The sequence below is a fragment of the Schistocerca gregaria genome, chromosome 8 (genome assembly GCF_023897955.1).
Source record: "Schistocerca gregaria isolate iqSchGreg1 chromosome 8, iqSchGreg1.2, whole genome shotgun sequence".
Taxonomy (NCBI): domain Eukaryota; kingdom Metazoa; phylum Arthropoda; class Insecta; order Orthoptera; family Acrididae; genus Schistocerca; species Schistocerca gregaria.
This window is the reverse complement of record NC_064927.1, coordinates 286,599,621-286,619,839: the sequence shown is the minus strand read 5'-3', so window position 1 is coordinate 286,619,839 and position 20,219 is coordinate 286,599,621. Positions and strand designations below refer to the sequence as shown.

General features: G+C 43.2%; 1 protein-coding gene across 1 annotated transcript; it reads right to left on the bottom strand.

Annotated features, from left to right (window-relative positions):
* Positions 1–8,510: 8,510 nt before the first annotated feature.
* LOC126284087 (endocuticle structural glycoprotein SgAbd-3) lies at positions 8,511–17,177 on the bottom strand. The gene is made up of 3 exons (XM_049982735.1): positions 17,090–17,177; positions 10,848–10,978; positions 8,511–8,890 (listed from the first exon to the last, which is right to left on the bottom strand). The coding sequence occupies exons 1-3, from the start codon at positions 17,102–17,104 to the stop codon at positions 8,620–8,622; spliced, it is 417 nt and encodes a 138-aa protein (XP_049838692.1). The 5' UTR covers positions 17,105–17,177; the 3' UTR covers positions 8,511–8,619.
* Positions 17,178–20,219: the final 3,042 nt, after the last annotated feature.

Here is a 20,219-nt window from a genome sequence, read left to right as displayed (position 1 = left end):
CAACTGATCACTTCTTCTAGTCTGGTTATGCCACAAATTTCTCTTCTCCTCAGTGCTATTGAATGCCTCCTCATTAGTTACGCGGTCTACGCATCTAATCTTCAGTGTTCTTCTGTAGCACCATACTTCAAAAGCTTCTGTTCTCTTCTCGTCCAAACTGTTCATGGTCCACGTTTCACTTCCATGCATGGCTATGCTCCATGAAGATAGATCTATGAAAATTTGTATTCGGCTTCTCGGTCGGAAATAAAGAAAAAGAGGGCGAAAAGTCTTATGAAATTATTTCATTATGCAACCATTTTCAAAGCCACATCTATGAAAATATGTATTTGGTTTCGATATTATAATTTTAAAAAAATACGTGTTTCAAGCCCAAAGAAAGTAGGTGTTGACAGATGTGAAAATTACCGAATTATGAGTTTAATAAGCCACGGTTGGAAAATACTAACACGAATTCTTTACAGAGGAATGGAAAAACTGGTAGAAGCCGACGTCGGGGAAGATCAGTTTGGATCCCGTAGAAATGATGGAACACGTGAGGCAATACCGACCCTACGACTTATCTGGATTAAGGAAAGGCAAACCTACGTTTCTAGCATTTGTAGACTTAGAGAAAGTTTTGACAGTGTTGACTGGAATACTCTCTTCCAAATTCTGAAGGTGGTAGAGGTAAAATACATGGAGCGAAAGGCTATTTATAATTTGTACAGAAACCAGACGCCGGTTATAAGAGCCAAGGGTCATGAAAGGGAACCAGTGGTTGGGAAGGAAGTGAAACAGGGTAGTAGCCTCTCCCCGATGTTATTCCATCTGTATATTGAGCAAGCAGTAAAGGAAACGAAAGAAAAATTCGGGGTAGAAATCAAAATCCATGGAGAAGAAATGAAAACTTTGATGTTCGACGATGATATTGTAATTCTGTCAAATACAGCAAAGGACCTGGAAGAGCAGCTGAACGGAATGGACAGAGGTTTGAATGGAGGTTATAAGATGAACATCAACAAAAGCAAAACGAGGATAATGGAATGTAGTCAAATTAAATCGGGTGATGCTGAGGGAATTAGATTAGGAAATGAGACCCTTGAAGTAGTAAAGGAGTTTTGCTATTTAGGAAGTAAAATAACTGATGATGGTCGAAGTAGAGAGGATATAAAATGTAGACAGGCAATGGCAAGGAAAGCGTTTCTGAACAAGAGAAATTTTTTAACCTCGAATATAGATTTAAGTGTCTTGAAGACGTTTCTGAAAGTATTTGTATGGCGTGTAGCCATGTATGGAAGTGAAAGGTGGACGATATATAGTCAAGAAGAGAATAGAAGCTTTCGAAATGTGGTGCTACTTAAGAATGCTGAAGATTTGATGGGTTGATTAGATAACTAATGAGGAGGAATTGAATGAAATTGGGAAGAAGAGAAATTTGTGGCACAACTTGACTAGAAGAAGGGATCGGTTGGTAGCACGTATTGTGAGGCATCAAGGGATGACAAATTTAGTTCTGGAGGGCTGCGCGGAGGGTAAAAGTCTTAGAGGGGACAGATTCAGAAGGATGTAGACTGCAGAAGGTAGTGGGAGGTGAAGACGTTTGCACAGGATAGAGTAGCATGGGCAGCTACGTCAAACCAGTCTCTGGATTGAAGACCACAACAACCACACGTGTTTCACTGTTTTTGGAAACAGGGATCGAAAGTTTTTAAGACAATATTTCCTTATATTAAATGTATTTAAAGCTAAATCTGTGATAGTTGGTATTTCACTTCTCGTTTACATACAAAGAAATATGTGTTAGGTGACGAATGTTTCTGTGGCAATGTCTCCGCAAGAACACAAATGGTATGATTAACAGAAACCTTGGACGTCATCTACAAGCATCGCTTTTTGGTCAGAAGTACATCCGGAAAAGTCCATGCTTATAACTAACCCAGCTTCTAACTAGCATAAAAAGTTTAAAAGTCGTTGGAATTTATAAACAACATAAAAATTCAATTAAAGAAAGACAAAATAAATCTGTGCAGATCATACAATGTATGTGAGTGAAACAGCGGGCGCTAAGCTGGTTTTTGTGTGTATATAGAATATGAGCGGTCCTGTCATATTTCCTACGGCACCCTCGACGATTTCCTTCTCTTTAAAACAATTAGTTTATTTCTTGAGTTTTAAGGTAAATACGTTCATTTAACAGCTAACTTTAAAACGAATCAAACAACTTATAATAAGCACGTACAGCGTGTCTGCAGCTTTTACACATAATGTTAAAAAATTTGTTGCACGAGTATGGCAATAATTTGATTGAGTCCATCTCTTGATTATGGTTCCTGTGGTGTCTTCAGATTTTATTTAGCTTGTCAGTTCTAGCACAATCAGAATCTCGCCATACCGCTGAGCGTCCATAACCACGGGGTTACACAGCTTACTCTTATCGTCTCGGGAAATTCAGGAAGCTTCCTCCCAGCGTCCCGCTGTTCTCCGTGGCACTTGATGCTTTCTACAGCAACACAGAACTCTCCTCAACTCTTTCGTACCTACCTGATCTAGCGGCCACATGGCACTTTGGCAACTACATAATACTAAACCAAACTTCCCGTTTTTTGATTAATTTGTACGCAATCGACAGACTGCTCGTAGTATTACGGGGTTTAGACCACATGAAATTTTGTCATCCCATGCTGGTTATTATCGAGAGATTTTTATCAGCATTTTTGTCAGTATCTGGTTTGATACAGACAGAGGTCACTGATCTAGGATACTGGCTCTGTGTAGAAGTTTATGTGTAGAAGTTTATGCAGCACATTAATCTCTGAAAGGAGATAGTCAGTGCTGTCGTGGAAGTAGGAAACAGTGTTTCTTGGACTACAGCTGCCAGTAAATTATAGATGCTCCAATATACTCACCAGGTGTGCTTGTTCCACTAAAGTGGTTGCCATACAATTTGTTTTCCTTCAGTGTTGTGCAATGGCGTAACATATAAAAAAAGCACTCCGTCGTCAGGCCACGAGTGGCCTACCGGGACCTCCGAACACCGTCTCATCCTCGGTGGAGGATGCGGATATGAGGGGCGTAGGGTCAGCACACCTCGCTCCCGGTCGTGAGATGGTATTCTTGACCGAAGCCGCTACTATTCGGTCGAGTAGCTCCTCAATTGGCATCACGAGCCTGTGTGCTCCCCGAAAAATGGCAACAGCGCATGGCAGCCTGGATGGTCACCCATCCAAGTGCCGACCACGCCAGACGGTCCATAACTTCGGTGATATCGCGGGAACCGGTGTATCCATTGCGGCAAGGCCGTTGCCTCTGGCGTAACATATGGCCTTAAAAATGTGTTATAAGTTCTTACCACACGCACTAACCCATCACTAAATGTGCAAGGTGATTTTGTATGCACATGGTGTAATGGTTATAAATACAGATACTTTTATATTTGGTACTTTAATAAGTACAGATATCAATGTGTTGGTTGTCTTTCTCTGCATCAAACAGTCTTCTTGCAAAAAAGTAACTAAATTTACTGTGTGATGTTTTCTGTGTGGTCTAAACTGCTCAATTACATAAAATAGGCTTCGCCTGCAGTATAGAGTGACCGTTTTGGGTCCACATTGCAACACCTGGCGTGCTCCCCAGGGTAAAATATGCATTAATAGTTTGCTGTTGTCACTTGCACTTAATGGTACCATCCAACGTAAGAACATACTACTCCTAATTGATATAACTGTTAGTCTTCAAATAAAGTAAATACTAAAGTAATTTTGTGCAGTACACTGTTCTCAGTTACAAATGAATGTATCTGAACTAATACCCGTTACACCCCGCGTGTATAACCCATATGTCAGTAGAATGACGTCATCTGTACATGTTAGAGCTACACTTAATATATGGCACTAAAATATAAAAATATAGGTATTCCTCCTCCTGAAATTTACTGAAATTGTTATTTGTAAGTGTCACAGATCATTCGTCGAATTAAAAACCACGCAATGGCTCTTTCTCTTTTGCATTGTCGCTCTTCTCAGCTGAGGACATTGCCGAAATATACAAATATATGATTATTGCCTTTGCGCACGTGTCTCCTTCCCAGTTTTTGGTGTTAAGTTAGCGATGTGAACTAGCAATCCGCAGAGCAAACCACTCATCTGCAAATGGCTGAATGGCTGTCAGCCGAAATGTTGTGGCCAGAAGTCGACGTCATCCGACTGCAGTCCCGAAACTTCATGTTAACAGCTAATGAGCAGCAAGGGAGGAGGGTTGCTAGTTAGCTACAGTTTGTAAAAGTGTAGAAGGACCCCTACCCCTATTAGGAAAGGGAGGGAGGAGAGTGAAATAGGGGTAAAAGGTGCCTGAGCATGCAGAGAAACAGGAGTGTTCAGTCAATGACAGGAGGATGGTTGGATAGCTGGGCAGACTTGGTTGCCAGGTTGGAGGAGTCAGTAAAAGTTTTGTAGCAAATAGATATGGAGAAATGCGCACATCTGAGAATTAGGGCATGGATGTGTTGATATATTCCTGAAACAGATCTAGCATTAATAATCAAGGCAAAACCGTACGGCGATTAGTGTCAAGTTGAAGTAAATATAGAAATATGGTGTTCAGTCTGCGTAGAGAAAAAAGAAATGAAATGGGTTCATACATCAGTACAGCTGAGCGTGGTAGACGGATACGATAGACTAGGGAAAATGCACGACGTACGAGGATTTGGGAGGAGTTTTAACATATTATCTTACATGTAGCATGAATAACACCATCAACTATATCTACTGGTTTTATTAATATCAACTCTTGGTGATCACACAATACCGCGAAATCTTTATTATACATTATTATTATTATTATTATATTTTCATTATTACAAATTACGTTTTATGATATTACTGAATTTATAATAATGATTTTTCTGTATCGCACGTGATGATCCTGAAGAAATGGTATATGACGGAGGGGTTCAGCCACACTTTTCTCAGACTGCTTTTAGTGCACTGCGGACTTTTTGTTGGGTCGTTACCAGTTCCGGGCTAGCCCGAGGTGTTTGAATGTTTATGTTATGTAGGATTATTGTAAAAGATGATTTAGACACCTTGCGGGCGGTAGATGTAGATAACTTGTCATACAATTATTTCCTGTGTCTTGGAAGAGCGGATTTCATGGAATCTGACGTAATACCAAGAGGCAATCGGTCGGTATGAAAGTGAAGGGTTCACTGGGATTTCTGGAGGGTGGGTTATAAAGCTAGTAAGGAGGTATCACAGACATATTGGTGGAGATAGGAGGAGAAGCTCAAAGGCGGATTAGGAGTGTAGAGGATGTACAAGGTTTGGGAAAGACAAAACTGTTGTTGATACACTTTCTTTGGCGTCGAATACAAGCGATGTCTGTTTACTAAATCTTAGTTGCAAAATACTACCACGAATTCTTTACAAAAGAATGGAAAAGCTGGTAGAATGATCAGTTTGGATTTCGGGGAAGAATTGGAAATCGCGAGGCAGTACTGACCCTACAACTTATCTTAGAAGACAAATTAAGGAAAGTCAAACCTACATTTATGGCATTTGTAGACCTACAAAAAGCTTTTCAGAATACTGAGCGGACTACGCTCTTTAAAATACTGGAGGTAGTAGGGATAAAGTATAGGTAGAGAAAGGGTATTGGCAACTCTTACGGAGAGCAAAGGGCAAATACAAGAGTCGAGGGGCACAGAAGAAAGCACTGGTTGAGAAGGGAGTTAGACAGCGTTGTAACGTATTCCCTAAGTTATTCAGTATGTACAATGATCAAGCAGTAAAGAAAACCAAAGAAAAATCTGGAGACGAAATTAAAGTTCAGCAGAACAAAGAAAAACTCTGAGATATTTCCGGAGACGCTATAATTCTGTCACAGACAATAAAGAATTAGGAAGAGCAGTTGAATGCAACGGACAGTGTCTTGAAAGGCGGATATAATATGCACATTATCTAAATCGAAAAAATGGAATGTAGCCGGATTTTATGAGTCGGTGCTGAGGGAATTATACTTGGAAACGAGACACTAAAAGTAGTGAACCAATTCTCCTACTTTGGCAGTAAAATAACTTACGATGATAGAATTATCGAGGACATAATATGTAGAGGGTTAATGGCAAGAAATACGTTCGTGAAGGAAAGTGCGTTGACATCGAATATAGATTTAAATGTTAGGATTCTTTTGTGAAATTGTTTGTGTGAATTGTAAGTTTGTATAAAAGCGAGATGTGGATGATAAACAGCGAAGGCAAGAAGAGAATAGAAGCTTTTGAAATGTAGAGTTGCAGAAGAATGCTGAAGGTTAGATGGGTAGATCGCGTAACTAATGAGGGGTACAGAACAGAATTAGGGAGATATGGAATTTGTTACAATACAGGACGATAAGAAGGAGTTGTTTCATAGGAGACGGTATGAGATATCGATGGATCCTCAATTTAGTAACGGAGGGAAGTATGAGGGGTAAAAAGGGTGGACGGAGACCAAGAGATGAATAGATTGTGCAGTCTCAAATGTAAGTAGATTGTTATAGTTATTCGAAGATGGGGAGGCTTGTACCGAATAAAGTAGCGTGAAAAACTGCATCAAACCAGTCTTCGAGCTGAAGGGAACGACAACAGCAAAGTTTTGTGGTATATTAGTCTATATGCATATTTCCGTTAATTACATTATTGGTCATTAAAACTGCTACACCTCTAAGATGACTTGCTACAGACGCGAAATTTAACCGATAGGAAGAAGATGCCATGATATGCAAATTATTAGCTTTTCAGAGCATTCACACAAGGTTGGCGCCGGTGGCGACACCTACAACTTGCTGACATGAAGAAAGTTTCCAACCGATTTCTCATACACAAACAGCAGTTGACAGGCATTGCCTGGTGAAACGTTGTTGTGATGCCTCGTGTAAGGAAAAGAAATGCGTACCATCACGTTTCCGACTTTGATAAAGGTCGGATTGTAGCGTATCGCGATTGAGGTTTATCGTATCGTGACATTGCTGCTCACGTTGGTCGAGATCCTATGACTGTTAGCAGAATATGGAATCGGTGAGTTAAGCAGGGTAATACAGAACCCCGTGCTAGATCCCAACGGCCTCTTATCACTAGCAGTCGAGATGACAGGCATCTTATCCAGATGGCTGTAACGGATCGTACAGCCACGTCTCGATCCCTGAGGCAACAGAACAACAACCATCTGCACGAACAGTTCGACAAATTTTCCAGCAGCATGGACTATCAGCTCGGAGACCATGGCTTCGGTTACACTTGGCGCTGCATCACAAACAGGAGCGCCTGCGATTGTTTTCTCAACGACGAATCTGGGTGCACGAATGGCAAAACGTCATTTTTTCCGATGAATCCAGGTTCTGTTAGCAGCATCGTGATGGTCGCATCCGTGTTTGGCGACATCGCGGTGATCGCACATTGAAAGCGTGTATTCGTCATCGCCATACTGGCGTATCATCAGGCGTGATGGTACGCGGTGCCATTGGTTACACGTCTCGGTCACCTCTTGTTTGACTGACGGTACTCTGAACAGTGGACGTTACGTTTCAAGTGTGTTACAACCCGTGTCTCTACCCTTCATTCGATCCCTGCGAAACCCTACATTTCAGCAGGATAATTCACGATCGCATGTTGCAGGTCCTGTAGGGGCCTTTCTGGATACAGAAAATGTTAGATTGGTGCCCTGGCCAGAACATTCTCCAGATTTCTCAATAATTGAAAACGTTTGGTCAATGGTGGCCGAGCAACTGGCTCGTCACAATAAGCCAGTCACTACTTTTGTGACCTGTGGTATCGTGTTGAAGCTGCATGGGCAGCGGTACCTGTACACGCCATCCAAGCTCTGTTTGACTCAATGCCGTGGAGTATCAAGGCCGTTATTGCGGCCAGAGGTGGTTGTTCTGGGTACTGATTTCTCAGGATCTATGCACCGAAATTGCGTGAAAATGTAATCACATGTCAGTTCTAATATAATACATTTGTCCAATGAATACCCGTTTATCATCTGCATTTTTCTTGGTGTAGCAATTTTAATGGTCAGTAGTGTATTATATTGCCCTTTTCGATTTGTTAGTTTTCATTGTAGGTCGTAAGTAATTGCCTGATACAGTTTTGTAGAAACAAGAAGGCCAAATTGGAGTTATATGGGCTGGGCTAGCACTAGTGCTTGTGTTACACATTTTGTTTCAGCTCGTTTTTCTGCCATCAATCTTAAATAGTAATCAGTCCACCAACCAGTTCTTCGCACTGTTTCTTCCAGGACAGCTTCGTAGTCAAGAAAGCTACGGAGAAATTTGGAAGATAGTGTGAAGGTACTGGAAAACGTAAAGCGATCATTGCGCATTGTGAGTTACTCTTCGATAGCTCATTGAATACGAATCGTAGGGTTCCAGGTTTGAGCCCCGATTCGGCACACAGTTTCAATACGCGAGTAAGTTTCAGTGCGCGAATGAAATATTTGGTTAGCGGATCTACTGGTTGGTTGAAGGATTTGTGGAATGAAGGTGCCAAATAAGAGACATTTTTTTTAAATGTACGAAACTTTATTGGTCACGAGTTGCGCGTTTGTACAAAAGACAGAGGAGAAGAAGAGCGAGAGGAGCGGTGTCCATGAGGTGGCGTGGCGACGCTTAAGACCGGGCCTGCGGCTGGCTGGCGATGTAGGCGAGCGCCTTCTGGATGGCCTCTGGGATTGGGGGAGGGGTGGGCAGGTGCGCGCCCTGTGGCACGTAGCCGTTCTCGTCGGCAGTGTACTGGATGGCGAACTGGTTGCCGGCGTCGTCGGTGTAGGAGAAGTCGCCGCGCACTGCTTCGCCCAAGCCGTCACCGTCGGGGCCAGGGGCAGACACCTGCTTCAGAGCGCCCTCCTGCGAGGCGCGCTGGCCGTCGGAGGTCTCGAAGCTGTGGGAGAAATGCCGACATGGCGTTAACAGTCTTCCACAACACACTGAACGTCTGATGTTGGCATGGTATCGGGATATTAATAAAAAACATTTATCTTAAAATTTCTGTTGTAGTAGTGCATCACATATCACATGACACACAAATACACACTCACTCACTTCCTTTATTGCTTCAGGAACTTTTATGGAGAAACTGAAACGTGGAACAAGTCACGTGGGAGACAAGTCTGCGTGTGAGGTGCATGGAAGCCTGGCTACATGAAACGGACCGCCTCACCTTGATACCAGTGATTATATAACTCCGACTACCGACCATCACCCCTGCACCTCCGGCTAGCATCCTCCTACGCAGAGGTTAAAGGTCAGGCAGTATATCAGTCTTCACCGCAAAGGCAATGGGCCTTCTATTGTGAAGACTTAGTGTGACGGGAAATGACTGTCTGTCAAAGCTGTACCGTTAAGTGCCGTAAATTATGAACTGAAGACGCAGCACATGCGGTAGGCGCTTCGCTAGCTGGTACAGCACTGATGCATCAAAAGAGCAACTACCTAGTTACGTCACACGTGCCGCTTATTTCGCCGTGTGGAACCTGAGATTTCTGATTTCTTAGCAGGTATTGATTAAATGAAGAGTTCAATGACCGTAGTGGCTTTTTCAAAGTGTCATAACAATTTTTTGGTATACTGTACTTTAGTTAGACGAAAAGTTTAAAGAAAAGTACGTCCTATTGAGTATTAAATTTAGGTCACGTTTTAACAAAACCAAAAGTATCATCAGTAACAGAGGTGAGAAGAAAGGTAATGTGTGATCTTTCCACCGGCCGAGGTAGCCGAGCGGTTCTAGGCGCTACAGTCTGGAACCGCGACCGGTATGGTTGCAGGTTCGAATCCTGCGTCGGGCATGGGTGTGTGTGATGTCCTTAGGTTAGTTAGGTTTAAGTAGTTCTAAGCTCTAGGGGACTGATGACATCAGCAGTTCAGCCCCATAGTGCTCAGAGCCATTTGAACCATTTTGAGATCTTTCCGGAATAAACAGTGGAAGAAGTAGTACTTATAAGTAGGATAAAAATGATAATTAAGTATGTCATGCAAGGTAATATCAGCAACTGTTGTATAAGAAGAAAGCATTTTTTCAGCAAAATAGTACCATACTACGAATTACTATAATTTTGTACAGAGCTAGGTTTCTGGGAGTATAGTTGGCGTGGTGCGTTAAATGGGACAGATGTGAACAATGAGAATGCTGTATCAGAAAAGAATGGAATAAGTTTCAGCTTGTTGTCACGATAGTTGAATATTGGAGAATTTATGAAATGAAGAGATACTAGAAATTATAAGCGAAGAAGGAAGTTAATGAAAGTTACTTCCAGAATAAGGGACACATTTGTGATATTAGCGCGTCCTTCAAGGTTAACGTGGGTTGTGCATACGAGTGAAAAGATTACAAAAGTAGATGCATGTACTCGAACGTAAAACGGGTACTGAACGATTTTGGGTGTGAAATCCGCAAAGAACTGGATTACTTGTTGACTATTGATTTTATAATGTATTTGAAATTGCATGATGTCCCATTCAGGCCTGGAAGCGCAGTTTTAAATGAATGCCACCTTTGAAATTTACTGGCGGACTGAAGTCGTGTACCAGACTGGCAACCGAACTGGGAACATTCTCTTTCACAAGCAAACCGAGCCTTGCCCTTTCATTACATTTCCCACGAAATTCAAAGTTCCGGTTGCGAGTCCTCAAACGGAACACACTTTTAGTTACGCAAGAATATTCAAAACATTGTACAACTCTGCAGAATAAGACAAGCATTCTGGAATTTTATTCTCTATCGAATTACGCTTCTTTGCCAGCACAGAAAAGCTTAAAGTAGTACCGAACAGCTTCGGTACTACTCTTTAACATGTTGAGTTGTACGTTCCAAATTATGCCTGACTTCTCGAACATCTCACCTGTAACGGTAGGAGCCATCAAAGTTGACATCGTTGGTGGCAGAGACAATGACGGCGTCCTTGCCTCGTCCTCCAGCGACAGGCCTCTGGGGCAGGGCCATGGCAGCGGCGGCCAGGCACAGTACGGTTACCTGTGGCAGACAATTGAAACACAGGGATCAGTACAGGGGTGGGTTTGGGGGAGGAAATAAGCAGTGTTCGTCAGAAATACTGTTTTCAATGGTATTTGTAACAGTGAAGAAGAAGGGACGAGAGGAAGAGGAGGAAGAGGATGGGAAGAAGTAGGAGATGGAGGAGAAAGAGGAGTTAGAAGAAGAGAATGGGAAGAAGAGGAAGAAGGAGAATGAGGAGGAGAAGGAGAAGGAGAAGGAGAAGAAGACAGAAGAGGAAAAGGATGAGAAGAGGAAGTAGGAGGAGGAAGATGAGGAGGAGGTGAAGGTTGTGGAAGAGGAAGAAGAAAGCAGGTGGATGAGAAGAACAAGGAGGGAGAGTAGGAGAAAGAAGAAGAGAATGCAATAAGAAGAAAAAGAACAGAACCGTACAATAGTTCAATCAAAAATATGCTGTCCTTACATGGTAATAGATCAGCAGTCGTCAAAACGATGCACTCATTGTACCGTAGCTGTCCTTAGTCGTCCAGAGGTTTTAATCCCGCTGACTATAAAGTCAAGACTCATTTGATGCGCTCGTTCTGTATTCCAGAAAGCCTGTGTCTGGTAAAGAAAATGGAGAGCAACCAACGGCAAGCTTCAGTTTTGAACCATTCCGGGATGTAATCACTCGAGGTTTGTAGGATAATATAGACGTCACGATTCATTGGCGTCATCTGCTTGATTCAGAGAGAGAGGTCCTCACGCGTAATAGCTCTGCAAGTGAAAGGCGAATGACTGCACACGTCATTCGCAATCATACTTTCAAATTGCTGTCGCAATATACGCTCCTGCCTTTCCAGGTTACAGATGTGATACTTTTGGGAGAAAAGCGTTGAGCCGAGTACAAATGTGATTTAGAGAAAGACGTAACTTCATTGACTGCATCACAGTATCACTTGTTGATCACATATTTTAGTCATTTCAGCTCCGAACCAATCGTCGGTGTATGTGGGATTATTTTCCTCAAAACGTCGGTTTCATTTATGAAATAATGAAGCGTTGACATTCGGATACACTTTCGCTTTAGTGAAAAATACTGATGCTGAAGGAAATGTTTTTCTTATACGGAGTACATTATTGGCCTTGAGGCAAGAGACCGGTGTTCTGATTACAGCAGTCGAAGAGGAATGGATGATAAAAGTTTAACATCCAGTCGACATCTAAATAATAGTAGGCAGCATTTGCTCGACCGGAGCATACAAGAAGGAAATGACCGTCCAGGTAAACCGTGGGGAACTTAAATCGTGATGATCGCAGAAGAAATTTGATGTCAGATTTTCTGGAGCACCACTGCGGGAAAAGTGCTTATCGGTCGGTCGATAATTTGGGCACCTCGTTTCTAATTGCTGGATTTGTCACCTGAACTCTTCTCTTGTAAAGTCGTTATCTAGAGACCACGCTTGAACCAAGTCAAATATTAATCGGAGACGATCTCTTTGTACCGAAATTTTGCAAAGGAAATATTAATTCAACTTCCAGGAGATATGAAACCCATGCGCACATTTCATCAACAATTGTACTATTCTTTGACGTTTTCTGAAGTGTCCTCGCTGATACTCCCCCCCCCCCCCGCCCCCTCCCCCCCCCCCTCGCCTCTCCGTCTCCCCTTTTATCGACATACTGAAACTCGCATCGGCCATCGCTGTGGGAAGGCACGCGATATCGTGAAGAGTAAACGCACAGGCGAGGCTCCTGTGGTTTGCATGCCGGGAGTCCCTGACATTCTGTGGACGCCTGTCGTAAGAACTTCGTGCTCGGCCCCTCCTACCGGGGATAGCGCAGATACGGGCAGAGGGCAAGGTCGGCAGATGCGCAACAGGTGGACCTCTTCCGATGGCATCTCTCGCCCGCAAAAGGCGCTGCCGCCCTCACTGCCAAGACGTCGGCATCACGCATCTCTCACCAGGAAGCTGCGGGAGGTGGCGACACTCCACACTGTACAGTACACGCATTCAACGTAACCACTAGCTGTACATTCCCGCCCTGCACATTTCGCTGCCATTTCTTCGACTCCTAGAATGTACTCTTCAAAATAAGGTGAATGTATCAACTTCAGCAGTAAAACTGACGGAAGAAATAGGATGAATTTAGTAGAAATCCGTTATCATTAATGAAGTCGATAAAAGCCGAAACTATAGTAAGAAAGATTTTAACCCGAAGAGTAGTTTGGAAACAGCATAAAAACTAGGAAGGGATGGGTGAGTATGTCGAAGGGACCATTCCGATAAGGCCCAAGTGATTTAGGGAAGATCTGAAAAACGTGTATGAGAAACTGCCGAAAGACTTTATAATTCTGCTGCGCTTCAATGGGTTCACTCTCTTAAACACTTCACACTTTCGTCTGAAATGCATTTGGAAAGCAGGTAAAATACAAAATTCGTATTACTTCAAATTTCTACCCCTCTCTTCTCGATATTGTCTGTACAATATCACTCCTTTTTGCAGCTTTAAACGGTGAAGGAAATCAGTATTCAACCATGCGATTTACTTTTGTGATTTAACAGCCATGGTCTTGTTACAGGTTCTAGATTCTTGCATTCGTCAGGACTCTTGAATTGTCTTACCCAGATAGTTACACCTCGACCTATAGTTTTACGTGTACTCCGAATCACGGCGCAGTTTGGCATTTTTCACATTAGAAATTCACTGTCAGAAGCGAAACAGGTAGAAAGTGGCAGAAAAAGTCCGAAGTCTGACCGGGGATCGAACCCTCAACCTGTGTTTTATAGTGCGTCACATACCCACTGAAACAGTGAGTCGTCACAACCATTTTTCGACAGCAAACATTGAAACCCCGTTAGAATAGGCAACAGATATTCAGTGCTTTTCCGGAAAATGTGTTTATACTAGACTTGTACTTAAGAGTCTGTTCGCCTTCATATAACCACATTTAAGAGAAAGGCATTATAAACTTCCGCCGTCTTGATACACAATTTCTTACTGCTCTCTCCTCAGTCGTAAACACTTCTGCCCACATAGATTGTGTTGACACCACGGGGCATTCCACGTAAATCACTAATGGTCGAAATCGCTGTCTTATATGATGCAAATAAAGCAAAATGCCACCTATGCGTTCGTTAGATTATTGAGTCTCGAGTGCCCGAAGACTATCTAACTGACAGAAACCTGAGCATTGTGAACAGTGGGAGCGCCGACACCGTGAGAAGACGACGGTGTGTAGAGGCGGGCACAAGGACCCACTGCGGTGACCTCGTTTCATAGCCCGGCGGACGTTACGTCGGCGCGCTGCCCCCGTTTCCGGACGGTCCTTCGAGAGTCTCCCGTTGCGCAATGGCGTCCTCTCCAGCGTCACTCAGCGGCGAGAAAGGTGCTCAGTCAGCGTGCCCGATAGGCTGACCAGCTGGCTGGGAGCTCCGGCCGCCGCGTTCGCTTTCCAGCATCTTAATTGGGATGGGTCCTTCTTTCGATAGGTTACCAGACGATCCACGCTTCCACTTAACACGGCGGAAAATTTACTTGCACCCGTCCATCGTTCAAACCTGTTGCGACACGCTGTGATCTCTTCGTGGCTACACTACTCGTTTCCAAGATAGGCCGGACTGCTTTCACCAAACGCTTATCCCTGGCAGGGAAGGACTCCAGTAAATTCGATATTGGGGAAACGTCGTATGTGGCAAGTACTCCTGCGGTATTACCCATATTAAAATTGTAGCGTATGCCTCACTTTCACTTAAATCAACAAGCTAAATAATCAGATGAGAAGAAAAATGCTATTCCCATTCCACCGTCATTTTAAAAGATATGGATGACAGAAAATAACAGCGGAACACTGTTTTCAACGCTACTGCGCTTTTTAAACGTTTCACATCTTTCAAAAAATTCGTTAAAGCTGCATCTTCGTTCCAGAAATGTAAGTTCTCAGCTGGTATTGATGTTATAATTATTGTAAATCAGCTTCAAGCTATGAATCTAGGGCAAAGTGTAGCTCATGTCGGTTTGGTATACGTACTTAACTCTGCTGACTCGTAGATAAGACATGATTGATGATGCAGCTGAATGTGAAATGACGTTAAACGATCGTATGTGGACTGAATACGACTTCGACAGACATGTCGTTCCTCACAGAGGGACATTCGCGTTTAAACGTTAATGAATCTTTCCCATGAAATGCACGCGTATTCTGCTTGAACGCGGGATCGTTCAACTATGTGTTGTACTTGAATTTCACAAAGAAAACATAATGCGAAAGTGCCCGTACAAAACGGAAGACGAAGCTAAGGCTTTCGCATGTAAATGACACTGTCTTCGTCAGGCATATAAAGGTGTTCTCTTCCGGTTTAGAAAAACATAGTTCTGTACTAGGAATTGCTGCAATCGAGGTGGTGTGTATTTGCTTTCGTCCAGTCTGGGAGACAACTCATTACTTGCAGGTAAGTTTACAGTTTAACCTGCAGTTCAAACTGCCATGCAACATCGTTTTTCTATATCATCGGAGCAAAGCCAGAGGTGGAATACGCGTTGAGCGCTTTTAACGCCTGTAGACTATCCAGGGATATTCCCGCAGTGCAGCTGTGCGTTATATGCGCCTCATAGATTCAGTAATGTACGAAAGTTGCGTGTCAGTTCCAGAAATGTAAGATCATAGACGATGTTGCAAATATAACATAGGGAAATCGTCACCAAGCGGTGAAACTTGAGATACAGTTATCTCACTTTGTGTGAGCTTTACAGAACGGAATGATAGCATAACTGGACATGCTGACTAGCACATAAGACAGGATTGTCGTGTGAAATACCCCAGCCGTAAAAGCGTCCTGTTAATGATAGTGATTAAACTGCAGTTAGTATTTAGTAATTAATCTGACCGGTCCGAAGCCTACTGAAAAGCAGATTTCGTAATTTTTATTTACAAAAGTCGGACAATAAAATGATTTTTCAAATTGGCTAGTACTGCTATCATACTGAGAAACATGTTCTCTAAATTTATGCTGGTCTACACAACAAGTGTGAAATCATAGAAGAAGACTACATTTTTCAGCTTGAGTTTACTAGTACTTCAGGATGACGTAATTATTGGAACATTACTTTTCCCATATAAAGCCTTTTTTTGAAGCTAATGAATGTATTTTGGTGAACGTGACAAGACCTTCTATGTGACGTTTATACGTATGAAACTATTTCCTCTAGCCCATTCTATTTCTCCAGACAAAGAATGCAGAGAGAGGAAAAAAACTATTCTTCCAGTTGACTAGTTCAGTACTCATTTCACAGACAGTCTCAACACTGATGATTTTTCTGCGATACGCAGGCAGTATCACTGTTACTGTGAGCACACTTCAGTTTGCATGAGGTGCATAGTATGTAAGAACCATGAAATTGTTAAGAACCTAACATTTCTATAGAAACTGCTTTCAAACTGTTTAATAAATTTTGGTGACTAGACGGGACCAACTTGGTCATTTGTGGACGTGTGAAAGAATTTTCTCCAGCTTTTTAAAATTTGTCTGGACTATGTATAGAGTGACAAGAACTGAACTGCTTCAGCTCACATCCCATTGATAGTACCAATGCATTCTGCTCTGCCGTAAATGGGCAGGCGCAGACTTCATCTTTCAACCAGGTTACAGGATGAGAGGCAACGTACTTCAAGATTACGAAATTATTAGAACCTCAAGCTTCCACTAAAAATCTTGCTGTGAGGTTAATGAATATTTTGGCGACCGTGGCAGGACTAACTTGCTATTCTTCTCTAGCCTTGTGAAAGTCTTTCTCCATCCCACTAAATGGTGGCTGCAAAGAGCAAGTGGAAGCCAGATGCAGCAGTGGGAACGAGACGTGGGAGAGCGTGGGTCAGCACTTCCGTGGGCGTTTGCAGCTTCTGAGAAGCGGCCTACCCACGGGGTGGCAGACAATGGGAGAGCGATAGCGAGTAGAAAGCGGACGCCGGCCGCGCCTCCGAGTATGCGCCCTGCAGTGCACCGGCGCGCCAGAGTGCAGACGCCGCCCGGACTGACAGCTTTCGCGGCTCGAAATGCGAAGTCAAACAGACGGAGGGAGGGAGAGAGAGTGAACGAGAGGAGTGGTCCAACGCATTGGAACACCCGTCGTCACGTGCAGCCTCCGACTTACCAGCTTGAAGAACATGGCGGTGGTAGTGGTGGTGGTGGTGGAGAAGCTGAGAGTGTCTCTTGTGCTCTGCAGACCTGGAAGGACTGATGTACCGACCACGGTCCGCGGGCCCTATTTATACGGGGGCGAGAGCTGCTGCGTTGTCGTCCGGTGGACGGAGAGGCGCCAGGGGAGGGGGGAGAGAAGAAGAGCGCATGTGCTCCCAGGAAAGGCGCCCAGCCGAGCTGAGGTCGGCCGCCAAAGGTTGCGATGGGGCCGCGTGCCGCCGCCGTCCCCGCCTCTGCTGCTGGCATTTCTCAGGCCGGCGGCCGATGGGCAACCCGACCGATAGCACGCGTCACCTGCTGTGCTCACACCCGACCTACCGAACTTCTTTCGCACCCTTAGATACAGGGAGACTTACGACTTAATTTTATTTGCTACCCTTTGCGTTTGACCTGCCACCTAGTGATTAAGACACCTTGCCTTTCCAAATATGCGGATGACTTAGTTGTGATAGCAGATTTGACTCAAAGTTTTCAAAGTAATATTTCAGAGCTAGATCAGAAATGTAAGGACTATGGTTTGAAGATTAGCATCTCCGAAACGAAAGTAATGTCAGTGGGAAAGAGAGATAAACGGATTGAGTGCCAAATAGGAGGAACAAAGTTAGAACAGGTGGACGGTTTCAAGTTATTACGATGCATATTCTCACAGGATGGCAACAGGCAACATAGTGAAAGAACTGGAAGCGAGGTGTAGCAAAACTAATGCAGTGAGCGCTCAGCTACGATCTACTCTCTTCTGCAAGAAGGAATTCAGTACCGACTAAGTTATCTGTGCACCGTTCAATCTTTCGACCAACTTTGTTGTATGGGAGCGAACGCTGGGTGGATTCAGGTTACCTTATCAGTAAGGTTGAGATTACGGTTATCAAAGTAGCTAGGGTGACTGCACGTACTATTAGATGGGAACAATGGCAGCAGGGTGTCCACAATGAGGAAATGAAAGAAAAACTGGGAATGAACTCTATAGATGTAGCAGTCAGAGCGAACAGGCTTAGATGGCGGGGTCTTGTTGCACGCATGGAAGAAGCAAGGTTACCCAAGAGACTCATGGGTTCAGCAGTAGAGTGTAGGTAGAGTTGGGGTAGACCAAGGTGAAGGTATATGGATTCTGTTAAGAATGATTTTGAAGTAATAGGCTTAACATCAGAAGAGGCACCAATGTTAGCACTGAATAGGGGATCATGGAGAAATTTTATAAGGGGAACTATGCTCCAGACTGATCGCTGAAAGGCGTAATCAGTCTTAAATGATGATGATGATGACAGAGATTTGATAAATTACACTTGATTCTCGTAGCCTTTTAAAGTGTATTTGGCACACCTTCCGACTGCATGTTCGTATCTCACATAACTCTTCTGACTTCATTTTCCCATCTTGTTTTAGAACGAACGACCTCTTCCTTCTTGTAGTTGGCATCGATTGCACCATAATCTTAGCCCATCTGTCTTCACCTACACGGCATACGTGCCCAAACCATCTCAGTCGTTTTTCTTCGATTGCTTGCATTTGATTGGTATCCATGTTTATTCGTAACCTATGTCCTCATATTTAATTTTATCCGATGGTGTCAAACCACAGGAACACTTCCAAAATCTCATCTCCGATGGTGCTAAGTTCCTCTTAATTCTTTCAGTTATTTCCCTTGTTTCTACTCCATACGTTACTGTAGTTCCTAGATAACAGAACGCAGCATGTCATTCTCAATGAAGAGAAGCCTTCCGAAGTAAGTGATTTTTTAGGTGTCCGGAAGGGGAGTGTCGTAGGACTGTTTGTATTCACAATATACATAAATGACCTTATGGACAGCATTGGAAGTTCACTGATGCTTTTTCAGGATGATGCTGTGGTATGTCGAGAGGTTGCACAATGGAAAATTGTACTGAAATGCAGGAGCATCTGCAACGAATTGACGCATGGTGCAAGTAATGGCAATTGAATCTCAATGTAGACAAGTTTAATGTGATGCGAATACATTGAAAGAAATATCCTTTATCATTTACGTACAATATAGCAGGTCAACAACTGGAATCAGTTAATTCCATAAATTATCTGGGAGTAGGCATTAGGAGTGATTTAAAATGGAATGATCAGATAAAGTTGATCGTCGGTAAAGCAGATGCCAGACTGAGGTTCATTGGAAGAATCGTAAGGAAAAGCAATCCGAAAACCAAGGAAGTGGGTTACAGTACACTTTTACGCCCACTGCTTGAATACAGCTCGCCGGTGTATGATCAGTACCAGAGAGGGTTGATAGAGAAGATCCAATGGAGAGCAGAGCTCTTCGTTACAGGATCATTTAGCAATCACGAAAGCGTTACGGAGATGATAGATAAACTCCAGTGGAAGACTCTGCAGGAGAGACGCTCAGTAGCTCGGTACATGCTTTTGTTGAAGTTTCGAGAACGTACCTTCACCGAGGAGTCAAGCAGTATATTGCTCCCTTCTACGTATATCTCGCGAAGAGACCATAGGATAAAATTGAGAGATTAGAGCCCACACAGAAGCATAACTACAATCTTTCATTCCACGAACAATACGAGACTGGAATAGAAGGGAGAACCGATAGAGGTACTCAAAGTACCCTCCGCCTTACACAGCTGGCTCGCGGAGTACGGATGTAGATGTAGATATAGTAATTACAAAAATTTTCTAATATCTCAGTCTTCGTTTCTGATCTAATACGTGCGTATCGTAAATTTCGGTTTTAATTGTTTGGTTGCTTGTCTGCCTTGGCGAATTCTGGCCTCAATTTCGCTTTCACAATGTATCCATCTTCGTTAACTTGTAAGAATCTACAAACCTTACGACTTCAAAAGTAACGTCAGGTCGTAGGTCACTCCTGCAGTAACTATTTTCTTCTCTAAATTAATTGTTAATACTTATCTCTTATACACTCTGTGCAACTTTCTAATCATGTACTTCATATCAACACTCCCTCTGCAATAATGATTTCATCATTAACAGACTCAAAAGTGAAGAAGTTATCATTTACAGACACGACCATAAAATTAATGCGGAATTCGAATATGTTTAAATATGTAGGTCCTATCGTGCACGCATGTCTTAAACCTATGGGAATTGGA